General features: G+C 43.4%; 1 protein-coding gene across 1 annotated transcript in view; it reads left to right on the top strand.

The window, feature by feature from the left end:
* Nucleotides 1-18,865, top strand: part of LOC148439496 (uncharacterized) — a 60,166-nt gene extending 41,301 nt beyond the window's left edge. The window contains exons 8-9 of the mRNA XM_088464675.1: nucleotides 9,294-9,582; nucleotides 12,593-18,865. Coding sequence (XP_088320801.1) covers nucleotides 9,294-9,582; nucleotides 12,593-14,769 — 2,466 coding nt within the window. The 3' untranslated portion in view covers nucleotides 14,770-18,865. The remainder of the gene's footprint in view (nucleotides 1-9,293; nucleotides 9,583-12,592) is intronic.
* The last annotated feature ends 372 nt before the right edge of the window (nucleotides 18,866-19,237 follow it).

Genomic DNA, 19,237 nt, shown 5'->3' with positions numbered 1-19,237 from the left:
AGCGGCTGGGAGCAGGTAATGGTATTTATTATTATTATTATTATTATACAGGGGGAGCAGACTGTGGTGTCCTGTTATTATTATTATAAAGGGGTAGCAGTCTGTGGTGTCCTGTTATTATTATACAGGAGGAGCAGCCTGTGGTGTCCTGTTATTATTATTATTATTATTATAATACAGGAGGAGCAGCCTGTGGTGTCATGTTATTATCATTATAAAGGAGGAGCAGCCTGTGGTGTCCTGTTATTATTATTATACAGGAGGAGCAGCCTCTGGTGTCATGTTATTATCATTATACAGGAGGAGCAGACTATGGTGTCCTGTTATTATTATACAAGAGGAGCAGCCTGTGGTGTCATGTTATTATCATTATACAGGAGGAGCAGCATTTGGTGTCCTGTTATTATTATTATTATTATTATACAGGAGGAGCAGCATGTGGTGTCCTGTTTTTATTATTATAAAGGGGTAGCAGTCTGTGGTGTCCTGTTATTATTATACAGGTGGAGCAGCCTGTGGTGTCCTGTTATTATTATACAGGAGGAGCAGCCTGTGGTGTCCTGTTGTTATTATTATTATTATACAGGGGGAGCAGTCTGTGGTGTCCTGTTATTATTATACAGGGGGAGCAGCCTCTGGTGTCCTGTTAGTATTATTATACAGGAGGAGCAGCCTGTGGTGTCCTGTTATTATTATTATTATTATAATACAGGAGGAGCAGCCTGTGGTGTCATGTTATCATTATACAGGAGGAGCAGCCTGTGGTGTCCTGTTATTATTATTATAAAAAAGGAGCAGCCTGTGATGTTGTTATTATCATTATACAGGAGGAGCAGACTGTGGTGTCCTGTTATTATTATTATACAAGAGGAGCAGCCTGTGGTGTCATGTTATTTTCATTATACAGGAGGAGCAGCCTTTGGTGTCCTGTTATTATTATTATACAGGAGGAGCAGCATGTGGTGTCCTGTTATTATTATTATAAAGGGGTAGCAGTCTGTGGTGTCCTGTTATTATTATACAGGTGGAGCAGCCTGTGGTGTCCTGTTATTATTATACAGGAGGAGCAGCCTGTGGTGTCCTGTTGTTATTATTATTATTATACAGGGGGAGCAGTCTGTGGTGTCCTGTTATTATTATACAGGGGGAGCAGCCTCTGGTGTCCTGTTAGTATTATTATACAGGAGGAGCAGCCTGTGGTGTCCTGTTATTATTATTATTATTATTATTATTATAATACAGGAGGAGCAGCCTGTGGTGTCATGTTATTATCATTATAAAGGAGGAGCAGCCTGTGGTGTCCTGTTATTATTATTATACAGGAGGAGCAGCCTCTGGTGTCATGTTATTATCATTATACAGGAGGAGCAACCTGTGGTGTCCTGTTATTATTATTATTATAAAAGAGGAGCAGCCTGTGGTGTCGTGTTATTATCATTATACAGGAGGAGCAGACTATGGTGTCCTGTTATTATTATACAAGAGGAGCAGCCTGTGGTGTCATGTTATTATCATTATGCAGGAGGAGCAGCATTTGGTGTCCTGTTATTATTATTATACAGGAGGAGCAGCATGTGGTGTCTTGTTATTATCATTATAGAGGAGGAGCAGCCTGTGGTGTCCTGTTATTATTATACAGGAGGAGCAGCCTGTGGTGTCCTGTTATTATTAATTTCATACAGGAGGAGCAGCCTGTGGTGTCTTGTTATTATCATTATACAAGAGGAACAGCCTGTGGTGTCCTGTTATTATCATTATACAAGAGGAGCACCTTGTGGTGTCCTGTTATTATTATACAGGAGGAGCAGCCTGTGGTGTCATGTTATTATCATTATACAAGAGGAGCAGCCTGTGGTGTCGTGTTATTATTATTATACAGGAGGAGCAGCCTGTGGTGTCGTGTTATTATCATTATAAAGGAGGAGCAGCCTGTGGTGTCCTGTTATTATTATTTTACAGGAGGAGCAGCCTGTGGTGTCATGTTATTATCATTATACAGGAGGAGCAGCCTGTGGTATCCTGTTATTACTATTATTATGCGGGAGGAGCAGCCTGTGGTGTCCTGTTATTATTATTATACAGGAGGAGCAGCCTCTGGTGTCATGTTATTATCATTATACAGGAGGAGCAGCCTGTGGTGTCCTGTTATTATTATTATAAAAGAGGAGCAGCCTGTGGTGTTGTTATTATCATTATACAGGAGGAGCAGACTGTGGTGTCCTGTTATTATTATACAAGAGGAGCTGCCTGTGGTGTCATGTTATTATCATTATACAGGAGGAGCAGCCTTTGGTGTCCTGTTATTATTATTATACAGGAGGAGCAGCATGTGGTGTCATGTTATTATCATTATACAGGAGGAGCAGCCTGTGGTGTCCTGTTATTATTATACAGGAGGAGCAGCCTGTGGTGTCCTGTTATTATTATTTTCATACAGGAGGAACAGCCTGTGGTGTCTTGTTATTATCATTATACAAGAGGAACAGCCTGTGGTGTCCTGTTATTATCATTATACAAGAGGAGCACCTTGTGGTGTCCTGTTATTATTATACAGGAGGAGCAGCCTGTGGTGTCCTGTTATTATTATACAGGAGGAGCAGCCTGTGGTGTCCTGTTGTTATTATTATTATTATACAGGGGGAGCAGTCTGTGGTGTCCTGTTATTATTATACAGGGGGAGCAGCCTCTGGTGTCCTGTTAGTATTATTATACAGGAGGAGCAGCCTGTGGTGTCCTGTTATTATTATTATTATTATTATTATAATACAGGAGGAGCAGCCTGTGGTGTCATGTTATTATCATTATAAAGGAGGAGCAGCCTGTGGTGTCCTGTTATTATTATTATACAGGAGGAGCAGCCTCTGGTGTCATGTTATTATCATTATACAGGAGGAGCAACCTGTGGTGTCCTGTTATTATTATTATTATAAAAGAGGAGCAGCCTGTGGTGTCGTGTTATTATCATTATACAGGAGGAGCAGACTATGGTGTACTGTTATTATTATACAAGAGGAGCAGCCTGTGGTGTCATGTTATTATCATTATGCAGGAGGAGCAGCATTTGGTGTCCTGTTGTTATTATTATTATACAGGAGGAGCAGCATGTGGTGTCTTGTTATTATCATTATAGAGGAGGAGCAGCCTGTGGTGTCCTGTTATTATTATACAGGAGGAGCAGCCTGTGGTGTCCTGTTATTATTAATTTCATACAGGAGGAGCAGCCTGTGGTGTCTTGTTATTATCATTATACAAGAGGAACAGCCTGTGGTGTCCTGTTATTATCATTATACAAGAGGAGCACCTTGTGGTGTCCTGTTATTATTATACAGGAGGAGCAGCCTGTGGTGTCATGTTATTATCATTATACAAGAGGAGCAGCCTGTGGTGTCGTGTTATTATTATTATACAGGAGGAGCAGCCTGTGGTGTCGTGTTATTATCATTATAAAGGAGGAGCAGCCTGTGGTGTCCTGTTATTATTATTTTACAGGAGGAGCAGCCTGTGGTGTCATGTTATTATCATTATACAGGAGGAGCAGCCTGTGGTATCCTGTTATTACTATTATTATGCGGGAGGAGCAGCCTGTGGTGTCCTGTTATTATTATTATACAGGAGGAGCAGCCTCTGGTGTCATGTTATTATCATTATACAGGAGGAGCAGCCTGTGGTGTCCTGTTATTATTATTATAAAAGAGGAGCAGCCTGTGGTGTTGTTATTATCATTATACAGGAGGAGCAGACTGTGGTGTCCTGTTATTATTATACAAGAGGAGCTGCCTGTGGTGTCATGTTATTATCATTATACAGGAGGAGCAGCCTTTGGTGTCCTGTTATTATTATTATACAGGAGGAGCAGCATGTGGTGTCATGTTATTATCATTATACAGGAGGAGCAGCCTGTGGTGTCCTGTTATTATTATACAGGAGGAGCAGCCTGTGGTGTCCTGTTATTATTATTTTCATACAGGAGGAACAGCCTGTGGTGTTGTGTTATTATCATTATACAAGAGGAGCAGCCTGTGGTGTCCTGTTATTATTATACAGGAGGAGCAGCCTGTGGTGTCATGTTATCATTATACAAGAGGAGCAGCCTGTGGTGTCGTGTTATTATTATTATACAGTAGGAGCAGCCTGTGGTGTCGTGTTATTATCATTATAAAGGAGGAGCAGCCTGTGGTGTCCTGTTATTATTATTTTACAGGAGGAGCAGCCTGTGGTGTCATGTTATTATCATTATACAGGAGGAGCAGCCTGTGGTATCCTGTTGTTATTATTATACAGGAGGAGCAGCCTGTGGTGTCCTGTTATTATTATTATACAGGAGGAGCAGCCTCTGGTGTCATGTTATTATCATTATACAGGAGGAGCAGCCTGTGGTGTCCTGTTATTATTATTATACAAGAGGAGCAGCCTGTGGTGTCATGTTATTATCATTATACAGGAGGAGCAGCCTTTGGTGTCCTGTTATTATTATACAAGAGGAGCAGCATGTGGTGTCATGTTATTATCATTATACAGGAGGATCAGCCTGTGGTGTCCTGTTATTATTATACAGGAGGAGCAGCCTGTGGTGTCCTGTTATTATTATTTTCATACAGGAGGAGCAGCCTGTGGTGTCTTGTTATTATCATTATACAAGAGGAACAGCCTGTGGTGTCGTGTTATTATCATTATACAAGAGGAGCAGCCTGTGGTGTCCTGTTATTATTATACAGGAGGAGCAGCCTGTGGTGTCATGTTATTATCATTATACAAGAGGAGCAGCCTGTGGTGTCGTGTTATTATTATTATACAGGAGGAGCAGCCTGTGGTGTCGTGTTATTATCATTATAAAGGAGGAGCAGCCTGTGGTGTCCTGTTATTATTATTTTACAGGAGGAGCAGCCTGTGGTGTCATGTTATTATCATTATACAGGAGGAGCAGCCTGTGGTTTCCTGTTATTACTATTATTATGCGGGAGGAGCAGCCTGTGGTGTCCTGTTATTATTATTATACAGGAGGAGCAGCCTCTGGTGTCATGTTATTATCATTATACAGGAGGAGCAGCCTGTGGTGTCCTGTTATTATTATTATAAAAGAGGAGCAGCCTGTGGTGTTGTGTTATTATCATTATACAGGAGGAGCAGACTGTGGTATCCTGTTATTATTATTATACAAGAGGAGCAGCATGTGGTGTCATGTTATCATTATACAGGAGGAGCAGCCTGGATTGTAAGATGGCGGGGCTGGTGGTAACATGGTCACACATTAAGGTGCATAGTGTGATCAGATTTCTGTGTATAAAGGGCACATCAGCAGCTGTAATTCATCACCAGCTTATTGGGGTGTACGGTGACAATGTCATGGTAACAGGTTTGGGTTTGGTGATAATGGCAGGACATACATTCAAGATGAGAAGCCAAGAACATCCACTTAGCCAACCACACACGTGTGTTGTTACAGCGCTACCATTGGGAGGTTCTGGACCATCCTCCCTACTGCCCTGACCTGGCACTAAGTCATTTCCATCTCTTTGGACCATGGAAGAAGTACCTGGGTGGAAGGCGATTCACAGCCAACTGTGGATAAACAATCTGTACCAAGGCCATACTATTTATTATACGTATATGTACAAGGTGAATACATTTACGCAATGAGAGGTCTGGTTACTTTATTTATTGAACCACCCTCGTATATACCAGATGATACATAACAGGAGCTGGGGAAGGATGTGTGAGAAGGACACAGACAGGCCATGTAACAAAGGGCTGCACTCCCTCAGCTGAGACTGTCTGTCAGGGCGTCTTGTTATCCTGAGCAATAGAGACTCTCAGACAGCCAGTGGCTGTGACAGTCCGCAGAGTGTCACTGATTATCCCCCAGGACATGTCTCACCCCATCTTACGCTGCACACACACGGCCGGCAGGCTGGTCACCAGGGATCGCAAAATACGCACTATATCACGTTTTTACGCGCTACAGGCACTGTGGGACTCAGTTTCTAAAAATGAGTGGGTCCCGCAGGACGTGCTGTCAGTCACTGGTCTGTGCTCACCGCAACAGCCAATGGCAATAACAGCCCTCAAAGTCTTCCCAACCAATCACAGGTGGCACAGTTTTCTTGTCCAATTGCCGCCCGAACCCTGCAGACAACCTCCCTCTGCCTCCTACCCTTCCCCCGGCAGTTGCTATGATGTTATCGCGGGCTCCCGCTTGTGACTGCAGGGACTGCTGCCTCCTCCCTGGTAAGCTAACTGGGGGGGATTGCCTGTATGACCCGCGGGCCATGGCTGTATTGTAATCGGCCCTGCAGTGTCTTGTCATGCAGGGCCGGTTCGAGGGCTGTTCCAGTGTGCCTACACCTGGGCACATGATTTGTGATAACCCCCCAGCCGCCGGCAACAGTGCTGGGGTCTAGGGCAGGTGACACTGTCAGTGTGCCACTGGCCAGCCTACTCTGCCTCCAGTCTGCCCACCCTGGAAGCCGCTAGGATATTATTGCAGGCTGGTCCTTGGGATTGTTGGTACTGCTGCGCCTCTCCAGTAAGCCGGCTCCCTGAGGGCACTGCCTATTTCATCTGCGGCTGCATCATAGTTGGCTCAGAATTTTCTGGTCACACAGGACAGCCACCACTGAGACCTTGACTTGTGCTGAACCTCAACTGTCAACAACAGTACGAGGGTCCAGGGCAGGTGACATTGTCAGTGCGCCACTGCCCAGCCCACTCTGCCTCCATCTGCCCTGCAGCTTCAAGTTCCTCTGTCTGGGCCTGGCTGCCGGCATTGCGCCCCTCCTGCCATTATGCGAAGACTCCCAGGCTACAGACTTATCAGCATTTCGGCCTCTCCCCACAGTCCATGGACAAAACTCAAAAGTAAGCAGTTAACCCCCTTCTTGCCTTCCACTACTGCCCCAGCTGCTATCTATCCTTACCCCTCACCCTAACCCCAGTACTGCCTGCCCTTATCCCCCCATTACCCCCAGTACTGCCCCAGCTGTTATCTATCTTTACCTCCTCCCTACTCCCTGCACTGCCTGTTGCTAACCCCCTCCTTGCCCCCAGTACTGCCCTAGCTGCTATCTACCCTTACCGCTCGCCCTAACCCCATTACCCCCAGCGTTTAACCTCCATTACCCCAGCTGCTATCTATCCTTACACCTCACCCTAACCCCAGTACTGCCTACCCTTATTCCCCCATTACCCCCAGCTGTTATCTATCCTTAACTCCTCCCTACTCCCTGCACTGCCTGCTGCTAACCCCATCCTTGCCACCAGTACTGCTACTGCCCCAGCTGCTATCTACCCTTATCCTACCCTTATACCTCACCCTAACCATAGTACTGCCTGCCTTTAACACCCCCTTACCCCCAGTACTGCCCCAGCTGCTATCTATACTTACTCCTCATCCTAACCCCAGTATTGCCTGCCCTTAAGCCCCCCTTACCCCCAGTACTGCCCCAGCTGTTATCTATCCTTACCTCCTCCCTACCCCCAGTAGTGCCTGCCGTTAACCCCCTGCTTGCCCCCATTACTGCCCTAGTAGCTAACCCTATCCCTCCCCCTAACTCCCAGAGCTGTCCCATCTGTTGTCTGCCCTCATCCCCATAATATGTGATGGGACCCAGAAACCATGGAGTAGGACCCCAATTTCTTAAAGTGAGGGGACCCTGGTACCCACAAATTTTTTGCGGTCAGCGTGATCACTGGTCACACATGACACCTACATCTGAGGTGCTGTAATTTGTGATTTTGTCATTTGTGCAGAGTGACTGATGGAATTCTGAATTGCTTAACCCTTTGTCTTCTGGGCTGCCTGCTCTCCTATTTCTGTTATTATCCTCTTCTGTTCCCTTCCCCATCCCCTGTGTTACTGCCACCTCTACAGCTGTTACACCCTCTGCTGTGTGCTGACATAACTGGGGAGATGAGGGGATCTGTATTCAGTGATATTTTGAGTCTCCCCCAATACACAGGATTACACAGTAGTGAAGAAGACATCCGGTGAGTGTGAGACAAACAGCAGCCATCCCTGTGTGTCAGGAGGACTGAGCAGGACCCAGAGCCCCATCACGGTGCCTCCACCTCACTCACTGATACATGAGAGAGACAATGACCAGAAGATCCTGGAACTCACCAATGCGATCATTCAGCTGCTGACTGGGCAGGTGACAGCTGGAAATGGGACATTATACAGTAACACCAGTGGATGTGTCTGGGTGATGACTGGAGAGGTGACTGCTGGGAATGGGACATTATACAGTACCACCAGGGGATGTGTCTGGGTGGTGACTGGAGAGGTGACTGCTGGGAATGGGACATTATACAGTAACACCAGGGGATGTGTCTGGGTGATGACTGTATCATTGTGTGTGTCAGGTTCCTATAAGGTGTCAGTATGTCACTGTCTATGTCTCCATACAGGAGGGGGAGGATATAGAGGAACACAAGGGTCTGTACAAGAATATGATGATGGAGAATCACCAGCCTTTCACATCACTGGGTAAGAGAAGACTGACATTTAATATAGAGGGGAGAGCAGCTATGGGGGCCCTCCTATATACACACATCATCTGATAATCACATAGATCCAACATACTCAGTCACTGTGTGTCTCCTACAGATGGACCCAGTAACAGAAATACCCCAGAGAGATGTCCCCATCCTCTTTATTCACTGGATTGTATAGAGGAGAATCACAGGGTCCCACAGGAGCATCAGGTAGGTGGGATTTAGGGTCTCACCAGTATACCAAAGTGACAGTCACTATATGATGTGTAGAGATGCTGTGTGTGTTTTATCCACTGATATTGTACTGTTTATTCTCAATCAATGAAATCAAACATTTTTACAAGAACACAATTTCTGTTTAGGGTACAGCTCAGACTAATAAGGTAGAAGATATAGAGGGAGAAGAAGAGACGTATGTGACTGATATGAAGGTTGAAAATATAGAGGGAGCAGAAGAGACATATGTGACAGATATGAAGGCAGAAGATATAGAGGGAGAAGAAGAGATGTATGCAACTGATATAAAGGCAGAAGATATAGAGGAAGAAGAACAGACGTATGTGACTGATATGAAAGCAGAAGATACAGAGGGAGAAGAAGAGATGTATGTGACTGATATGAAGGCAGAAGATATAGAGGGAGAAAAAGAGACGTATGTGACTAATATGAAAGCAGAAGATACAGAGGGAGAAGAAGAGATGTATGTGACTGATAAGGCAGAAGATACAGAGGGAAAAGAAGAGACGTATGTGACTGATATGAAGGCAGAAGATATAGAGGGAGAAGAAGAGACATATGTGACTAATATGAAAGCAGAAGATACAGAGGGAGAAGAAGAGACGTATGTGACTGATATAAAGGCAGAAGATATAGAGGGAGAAGAGGAGACGCATGTGACTGATATGAAAGCAGAAGATACAGAGGGAGAAGAAGAGGCGTATGTGGCTGATATGAAGGTAGAAGATATAGAGGGAGAAGAAGAGACGTATGTGACTGATATGAAGGCAGAATATATAGAGGGAGAAGAAGAGACGTATGTGAGGTGTGATCAGCAGTGTAAGGAGGAGGAAATCCGTACAGATATCAGCACAGGTGAGTAATAAACACATTACAGAAAAAAATCACATATTCTCCTTTCTAAGTCACTTCAACAATCTCTTATCATACACCTTCCACTGTCAGTACAAACTAATGAGAAAAATGTATCTGTCCAGTTGGGGAGTTGGGAGCCATCAGCCCCTATTATACTCCTGCTCTCCCCCTCACATCATGTCACTGTGTTTTACCAGCCCAGAGATCTGACCAGTCTCCTCCCCACTCTCTCTGGTGTATCTCATACATCAGGAGCCATCAGCCCCTATTATACTCCTGCTCTCCCCCTCACATCATGTCACTGTGTGTTACCAGCCCAAAGATCTGACCAGTCTCCTCCCCACACTCTCTGGTGTATCTCACTTACTGAGATATAGATCACAGCAGGGTGCAGCTAGTATGACCTGTGTGTGATATAATGTATAGGCCATGCCTGCACTCTGTTACACATACTGAGATGGAGATCCGGTGAGTGTGAGTACACAGGAGGATACAGATAGTATGACCTGTGTGTGATATAATATATAGACCATGCCTGCACTCTGTTACACATACTGAGAAGGAGATACGAAGAGTGTGAGGACAAAGCAGGGTGCTGATAGTATGACCTGTGTGTGATATAATATATAGATGATGCCTGCCCTCTGTTACACATACTGAGATGGAGATCCGGAGAGTGTGAGGACACAGAAGGGTGCAGCTAGTATGAACTGTGTGTGATATAATGTATAGACCATGCCTGCACTCTGTTACACATACTGAGATGGAGATCCGGAGAGTGTGAGGACACAGCAGGGTGCAGTTAGTATGACCTGTGTGTGATATAATGTATAGACCATGCCTGGACTCTGTTACACATACTGAGATGGAGATCCGGAGAGTGTGAGGACACAGCAGGGTGCAGCTAGTATGACCTGTGTGTGATATAATGTATAGACCATGCCTGCACTCTGTTACACATACTGAGATGGAGATATGGAGAGTGTGAGGACACAGCAGGATACAGCTAGTATGACCTGTGTGTGATGTATAGACCGTGCCTGCACTCTTTTACACATACTGAGATGGAGAACCGGAGAGTGTGAGGACACAGCAGGGTGCAGTTAGTATGTCCTGTGTGTGATATAATGTATAGACCATGCCTGCACTCTGTTACACATACTGAGATGGAGATATGGAGAGTGTGAGGACACAGCAGGATACAGCTAGTATGACCTGTGTGTGATATAATGTATAGACCATGCCTGCACTCTGTTACACATACTGAGATGGAGATCCGGAGAGTGTGAGGACACAGCAGGATACAGCTAGTATGACCTGTGTGTGATATAATGTATAGACCATGCCTGCACTCTGTTACACATACTGAGATGGAGATCCGGAGAGTGTGAGGACACAGCAGGGTGCAGCTAGTATGTCCTGTGTGTGATATAATGTATAGACCATGCCTGCACTCTGTTACACATACTGAGATGGAGATATGGAGAGTGTGAGGACACAGCAGGGTGCAGCTAGTATGTCCTGTGTGTGATATAATGTATAGACCATGCCTGCACTCTGTTACACATACTGAGATGGAGATATGGAGAGTGTGAGGACACAGCAGGATACAGCTAGTATGTCCAGTGTGTGATATAATGTATAGACCATGCCTGCACTCTGTTACATATACTGAGATGGAGATATGGAGAGTGTGAGGACACAGCAGGATACAGCTAGTATGACCTGTGTGTGATATAATGTATAGACCATGCCTGGACTCTGTTACACATACTGAGATGGAGATCCGGAGAGTGTGAGGACACAGCAGGGTGCAGCTAGTATGACCTGTGTGTGATATAATGTATAGACCATGCGTGCAGTCTGTTACACATACTGAGATGGAGATATGGAGAGTGTGAGGACACAGCAGGATACAGCTAGTATGACCTGTGTGTGATATAATGTATAGACCATGCCTGCACTCTGTTACACATACTGAGATGGAGATATGGAGAGTGTGAGGACACAGCAGGATACAGCTAGTATGTCCTGTGTGTGATATAATGTATAGACCATGCCTGCACTCTGTTACACATACTGAGATGGAGATATGGAGAGTGTGAGGACACAGCAGGATACAGCTAGTATGACCTGTGTGTGATATAATGTATAGACCATACCTGCACTCTGTTACACATACTGAGATGGAGATATGGAGAGTGTGAGGACACAGCAGGATACAGCTAGTATGTCCTGTGTGTGATATAATGTATAGACCATGCCTGCACTCTGTTACACATACTGAGATGGAGATATGGAGAGTGTGAGGACACAGCAGGATGCAGCTAGTATGACCTGTGTGTGATATAATGTATAGACCATGCCTGTACTCTGTTACACATACTGAGATGGAGATATGGAGAGTGTGAGGACACAGCAGGATACAGCTAGTATGACCTGTGTGTGATATAATGTATAGACCATGTCTGCACTCTGTTACACATACTGAGATGGAGATATGGAGAGTGTGAGGACACAGCAGGATACAGCTAGTATGTCCTGTGTGTGATATAATGTATATACCATGCCTGCACTCTGTTACACATACTGAGATGGAGATCCGGAGAGTGTGAGGACACAGCAGGATACAGCTAGTATGACCTGTGTGTGATATAATGTATAGACCATGCCTGCACTCTGTTACACATACTGAGATGGAGATCTTATCATTAGAGAGTATGTATATGTATGGGTAAAGCCGGGCATGTCTTATAGCTACACAGTATGGAGATGTTGGGGTACAGCCGGGCACGTCTTATTATAGTTACACGTCATGGAGATGTTGGGGTACAACTGGGCACGTCTTATAGTTACACAGTATGAGATGTTGGGGTACAGCCGGGCACGTCTTATTATAGTTACACAGTATGGAGATGTTTGGGTACAGCCGGGCATGTCTTATTATAGTTACACAGTATGGTATAGCTCTGCAGGGAGGCTAATTCCCATATAATTATTCTGTTCCCAGCAGATGGACAAAGCAGCAGGAATAACTTGGGGAGACGTCTCATATTATTTCCAGATTGTGACCTAGATGATAACTTCTCTCAGGACTCTCCAGGAGAAAACCACATTACCCCCAGTATACATCCAGCATCTCACAGTGCAGATATGGCATCTGATCCCACTAACCATGATAAATGCTCCCCTGATAATCCCAGTAGTGTTACACACAGCTCAGAACACACAGGTGATAAACCATTGTCATGTTCTGAATGTGGGAAAGGATTTACCAAGCAGATCAGTCTTTCTATACATCAGAAGAGAGTTCACGCAGCTGAGAGGCCTTTTCTGTGTTCTGAGTGTGGGAAATGTTTTACACTTAAATCAGTTCTTGTTACACATCAGAGAAGTCACACAGGTGAGAAACTATTTCCATGCTCTGAGTGTGGGAAATGTTTTACACAGAAATCATATCTTGTTAGACATCACAGAAGTCACACAGGTGAGAAACCATTTCCATGTTTTGAGTGTGGTAAATGTTTTACACAGAAATCAAGTCTTGTTTCACATCACAGACGTCACACAGGTGATAGGCCATTTTCATGTTCTGAGTGTGGGAAATGTTTTACATTTAAATCAGACCTTGTTAGACATCAGAGATGTCACACAGGTGAGAAACCATTTCCATGCTCTGAGTGTGGGAAATATTTTACACAGAAATCAGATCTAGTTACACATCAGAGACGTCACACAGGTGAGAAACCATTTCCATGTCCTGAGTGTGGGAAATGTTTTAAACGGAAATCAAATCTTGTTGAACATCAGAGAAGTCACACATGTGAGAAACAATTTTCATGTTCTGAATGTGGGAAATGTTTTAAACATAAATCAGCTCTTGTTACACATCAGAGAAATCACACAGGTGAGAATATATTTCCATGTACTGAATGTGGGAAATGTTTTACATTTAAATCAGATCTTGTTACACATCAGAGACGTCACACAGGTGAGAAACCTTTTTCATGCTCTGAGTGTGGGAAATGTTTTACACAGAAATCAGCACTTGTTCGACATCAAAGACGTCACACAGGTGAGAAAGCATTTACATGTCACGAGTGTGGGAAATGTTTTGCACAGAAATCACATCTTGTTATACATCACAGACGTCACACAGGTGACAAACCATTTCCATGCTCTGAGTGTGGGAAATGTTTTACACAGAAATCAGAACTTGTTAAACATCAGAGACGTCACACAGGTGAGAAATCATTTCCATGCTCTGAGTGTGGGAAATATTTTACATGCTATTCAATACTTGCTTCTCATAAGAGAACTCACTCGCGTGAGAGGCCATTTTCATGTTTTGAGTGTGGGAAATGTTTTACATTTAAATCAGATCTTGCTACACATCAGAGAACTCACACAGGTGAGAAACCATTTCCATGTCCTGAGTGTGGGAAATGTTTTACACGTAAACAATATCTTGTTGTACATCAGAGATTTCACACAGGTGAGAAACCATTTCCATGTCCTGAGTGTGGGAAATGTTTTGCACAGAAATCACAGCTTGTTATACATCAGAGATGTCACACTGGTGAGAAACTATTTCCATGTCCTGAGTGTGGAAAATTGTTTACAAAGAAATCAGCTCTTGTTGCGCATCAGAGAAGTCACATAGGTGAGAAACCATTTTCATGTTCTCAGTGTGGGAAATGTTTTACACAGAAATCATATCTAGTTACACATCAGAGATGTCACACAGGTGAGAAACCATTTCCATGTCCTGAGTGTGGGAAATGTTTTACACAGAAATCACATCTTGTTAGACATCAGAGAAGTCACACAGGTGAGAAACCATTTCCATGTTCTGAATGTGGGAAAAGTTTTACACGTAAACCATATCTTGTTGTACATCAGAGAAGTCACACAGGTGAGAAACCATTTCCATGTTCTGAATGTGGGAGATGTTTTACACTTAAATCAAATCTTGTTAGACATAAGAGACATCACATAGGTGAGAAACCATTTCCATGTTCTGAGTGTGGGAAATGTTTTATACTTAAATCAGTTCTTGTTACACATCAAAGAACTCACACAGGTGAGAAATCATTTCCATGCTCTGATTGTGGGAAATGTTTTACAACGAAATCTGCTCTTTTTAGTCATCGGAAACTTCACACAGGAGAAAAACAATGTGTATGAGCCTATAGAAATATATAGAAATTGCAGCGGTATTTGCAGTACTGTAATATCATTGGGAATTATCAGAACAAGCATAAATACAGTTTTAGCCTAGATTGCTGTCCCTGCTTGTTGAAGGGTAAATTACATTTGCATTATCACACTTTGGGTCTGATTCAGCAGCGGAACCAAATGCAGCTGCAGTCTCTTACAGATCGCAGGTACTAATATATGCTAATGCCGAGGTACAACCACCATAACCACACCCACTGCTTCCTTCTCATTATCATCCAATGTCACCCTCCTGTGTAATCATCGGTACCATCTCCGCACATTAAGCAGTCACACAACATTTGCATCAGGTCTGACCAGCCGCAAACACTGCAGCTCTCCTGACATGCAGAGAGGTGCAGCTGCCATCGCTATGGCTAATTTATACATGCCCATGACATGGTGATCACACACACAGACACGCCTGCATGACATGGCGATCACACGGACAGACACGGCTGCAGTTTTCTGTCCACCCCCCTGCTACCGCCCTGAAACACTGTCACCCTGCCACTCTGTATATGATGAATTCCTCTGTGCGTCCGTAATAGCAATGTGATCGCTGTGTGTGCGCAGTGTGACTTATACGTAGGTGTGATGGGAGACAATCGCTCTATCTGCGTAACTATCATCATTGTGTCCTCTGCTGAATCAGCCCCTATATACTTTATATTACACTTTATTATATATCCACACAGATGTCACCAACATAGGGCTCCAACAGGTTCCTCATGTAATGGCTTTCAGCTTCCTTATTCTATAAGATTAGAGGTTCCCACACTCCGCTATTACAGGCCAGGTATTAAGGATAATCCATGCTTGAGCACAGGTTACTTAATTTAACCATTTGGACTGAAGCATGGATATCCTTAAGCTCTGGCCTGTAATGGGGGAGTTTGGGAAGTTCTGTATTAAATTATTATTGTGCTATTGGCCTATTTGTGAAATAACAAGACCACATGATGTAATATAGGGACATAACTAATCTGTCACCATGACAATGTGTTGGGGATGTAATATGGAAAGTGGGAAACTATGACATCATGTGATGACTGGGCTGTATGTGACAGGGTGAGATGGGTGATATAATGAAATATGTAACCTCTGATTTTATCTCACTGGATCCAGTATTCTCTGGTTGGGTTTCCTGGTAAATGGATCTCTAATCTCCTTACAGCAGTCTGATGTCTAGGTTACAGAGGATCTAATTAGAATTAAGCAGTTACACTATTCCAAAGGATAAGAACATTAAAATCATGATCACTTATGTAATTTATACATTATTAGGTAATGTTGTTAGTGTAGGGACATGGGAAGCTGCTGGTCCTGGTATAAACCACTAACAGTAATGTCCATTAGGTGCATCAGGCTCCTGATAAGCCCAGCAGAATACAGATGTGAGCAGGGTACATAGTAATGGAGGAATAATACAGGGACATCACAGGTTAAGTAGGATCAGTACCGATTGTCCTCAGTATGTCCTGCACTGTTATAAACCTACAAAAATATGAGCTCAAAGAGTTTGGTAACAAGAAAACCAGACACCGCACGGACCTGTCTGACGTCCATGTGGGGTAACACAGCTGCGTGTGGCGCTTGTTTGTTAGTATTTACCACACTTTTTGACCTGAATGTTTTTGTACATTGTTAGTAAAGCTGAAATAGTGCCCAGTTGTCCTCTTGGTGGTGCACATGTTCTGTGATGGCCTAGGTGTAAGATCTAGTGATTTGCTGTAAGACGGGATTTAGTGGAAAGGAAGTATAGAGGTTTCTGCATGAGGGTGAGTTGTGTCTCATGGGCTGGTCACACTAGGCCACAGCTGGCAAAAGAAAATAACAGAGATAGGGACAGGGCAGTTAGCTATTGACCAGGGTACAAGCCAAGGTCAGGGCCACCGAAGAACAAATGTCAGGCATAAGCCGGGTCAGTATTGGTCAGTCAGACAATTACTATGGACCATACTCAATTAGGCTGCGAAAAGACATCATTTTTGCAGGTTTGACTTATCCCTGTATTCAATTTTCATGACTTTTCACCGGAGCGAAAAGGTGGCAAAATAAAGTGCAGAACTGGGGTTTTGGGGTACAAACTTAAAAAAAAAAAACACCATACACCCCTTGGACAGTCCCCAAAAGATGTTCTGTGTTAAAGAAAAATTTAAAAGTACCACAGGAATCCACAAAAAAGGTACTTTCATTTTGGGGGCGAAAAAAAAAAAGTTGGGGGACAAACTTCTAACTAGCAAAATAGATTTCAGGGGGGGGTCCCCAAGTATGCCCCAGGTGTTTTTTTTAATTGCAGGTGGTTGCATCAGGTGGATTTTTTAAAATTTTTAAAACTTCACATTAGCCACTTTAAAATATGCTAGTACCCATTTTCTTGTACCCCAAATTTGATGGGACACCTTATTTTCACCCCCAAAATACTGCTAAATGCTATTCTTCACCACTTGTGCAAAGACACTAAATATCACCTATTGAGACCATTTAAAGACCCCAAATACCTTTTAGCAGGGCTATTCGGGGGTACCCATAGTGAACCCCCATGTCAGAGCATCTTTTGGAGGGTGTCAGACTGATTTGGGCAAAAATGACATGACTTTTTGCTGATTTCGTTTTTTTGCCGGGTCCCGTTTTCAACTATTTGGAATGATTACGGGGATACGTGGGGACGAGCGCGATAAGTTTTCGACCCTGCAACCTGTGATGACGCGAAAAGTCCGGCAACTGACTTTTCGCTCCAAATTGAATATGGCCCTATGTCTCATTCTGAACTGGATATAAACTGACATAAAGCTGTATTACTCTGTCACTTTAGGTACCGGTGATTATAGGTATATATTGGGGTGATTATAGGTATATATTGGGGTGATTATAACTATATATTGGGGTGATTATAGGTATATATTGGGATGATTATAGGTGTATATTGGGGTGATTATAGGTATATATTGGGGTGATTATAGCTATATATTGGGGTGATTATAGGTGTATATTGGGGTGATTATAGGTGTATATTGGGGTGATTATAGGTATATATTGGGGTGATTATAGGTATATATTGGGGTGATTATAGGTATATATTGGGGCTGCACCAGCTCTCCGTATTCCTCGGTTCTTGTTATGTAGTTTTTATTGCTGTCTTTTAGCTTTATCCTAACTTTGCTCTTAGTACCTTTATACTGTGACTGTCTTAGTGTCCATTTCTCATACCCAAACAAGGAAGGTTTTGTCTTACACGTGTGCCCCTCTTTCCTGTCTCCTGTCACTGTGACACCGCTCTGGTGTTGGGGATTTGCTCTCTGATGGGCACCTGCATGGATACACTGGCCTGTCCTGTTATTACCTCCTATCATGGTATATATCAGCATGTTGTTAGTACATATGTATTAGATATTATGTCATCTCTATTGTATGTGTGCCATGGAGGGAATGACAGCACTGTGCGAGTATCATATCCTGCAGCTTATAATACATGAGTAATACAGAAATGACGTATTGTACACAAGCCATGAATAATAACAGGAATTGCTCTGTATGAGTAACTGGACGTTACAGGACTATTATGTGCAGGATGTTACTCTCATCATTAATGTAAGGACCATATTATACCAAAGAGAGAAAGCCAGGACAGCTATTCCTCATGGATGGCTCCTAATACGTACAGACCCCACCTGATCGAAAATGCCAGGATGCTGCACATCTCTGAGCGTTGGATGTATGATCTGTTATCTATATACAGGTGCACAGCACAGCGTCACTACACCAGTATGCCGGGAGCCTCACATCATTACTCTGTACTGTTACCTAGCTGTATCCATGTCAGTCTTGTCTGCTCATAGTTGTAATGGAGTTGAATGAGCTGAAATACTCTGTGCTGCTGTTACCATTCTCTTTTTAGTTACAGATTTCCAGCACCACCCACATTATCTGCTGCTTGTGTGTCTGCCCCCAGGTTTGCAGGATACAGCAGCTCATTTTATAATCTGCTTTTCTTGCATTCACACAATATTATAGTAATCTGTGTTATTACGTATGCAATAAATAACATTCCAAGTGTTACTACAGGAGGAAACTATATTGTAATCTTGCAATAAAATGACTCTGATGTAGAAAATTCTGCCTCACTGCTGTGTTTAGTATAACTTGGGTGTAAAGGGGCCTATCCATTAGAAGATCTTTCTGATAGACAAAAGACAAAAGATTTATCTTTTGAAAACTCCTGGGGCTGCTGTGACAGATATCTGACATGTACATGACAGATTTTTTGCAAACGACGAACGATATCGCATGACATCATTCTGGGAGTGGATTTTTTTTTTTTATGTTTCTATTCATTTACATTAAAAAATCTTTCGTCGTTTACCGCAACAGATATATCTAATATCTGTCAGCGATAAACGATAATTGACCAACATGTTGGAGAGACAAAAGACCA

Source organism: Taudactylus pleione, unplaced genomic scaffold, assembly GCF_031769625.1.
Source record: "Taudactylus pleione unplaced genomic scaffold, aTauple2 ptg001746l, whole genome shotgun sequence".
NCBI classification, from domain to species: domain Eukaryota; kingdom Metazoa; phylum Chordata; class Amphibia; order Anura; family Myobatrachidae; genus Taudactylus; species Taudactylus pleione.
Note: the sequence above shows the minus strand (reverse complement) of the source record. Positions and strands in the feature narration are given on the sequence as shown.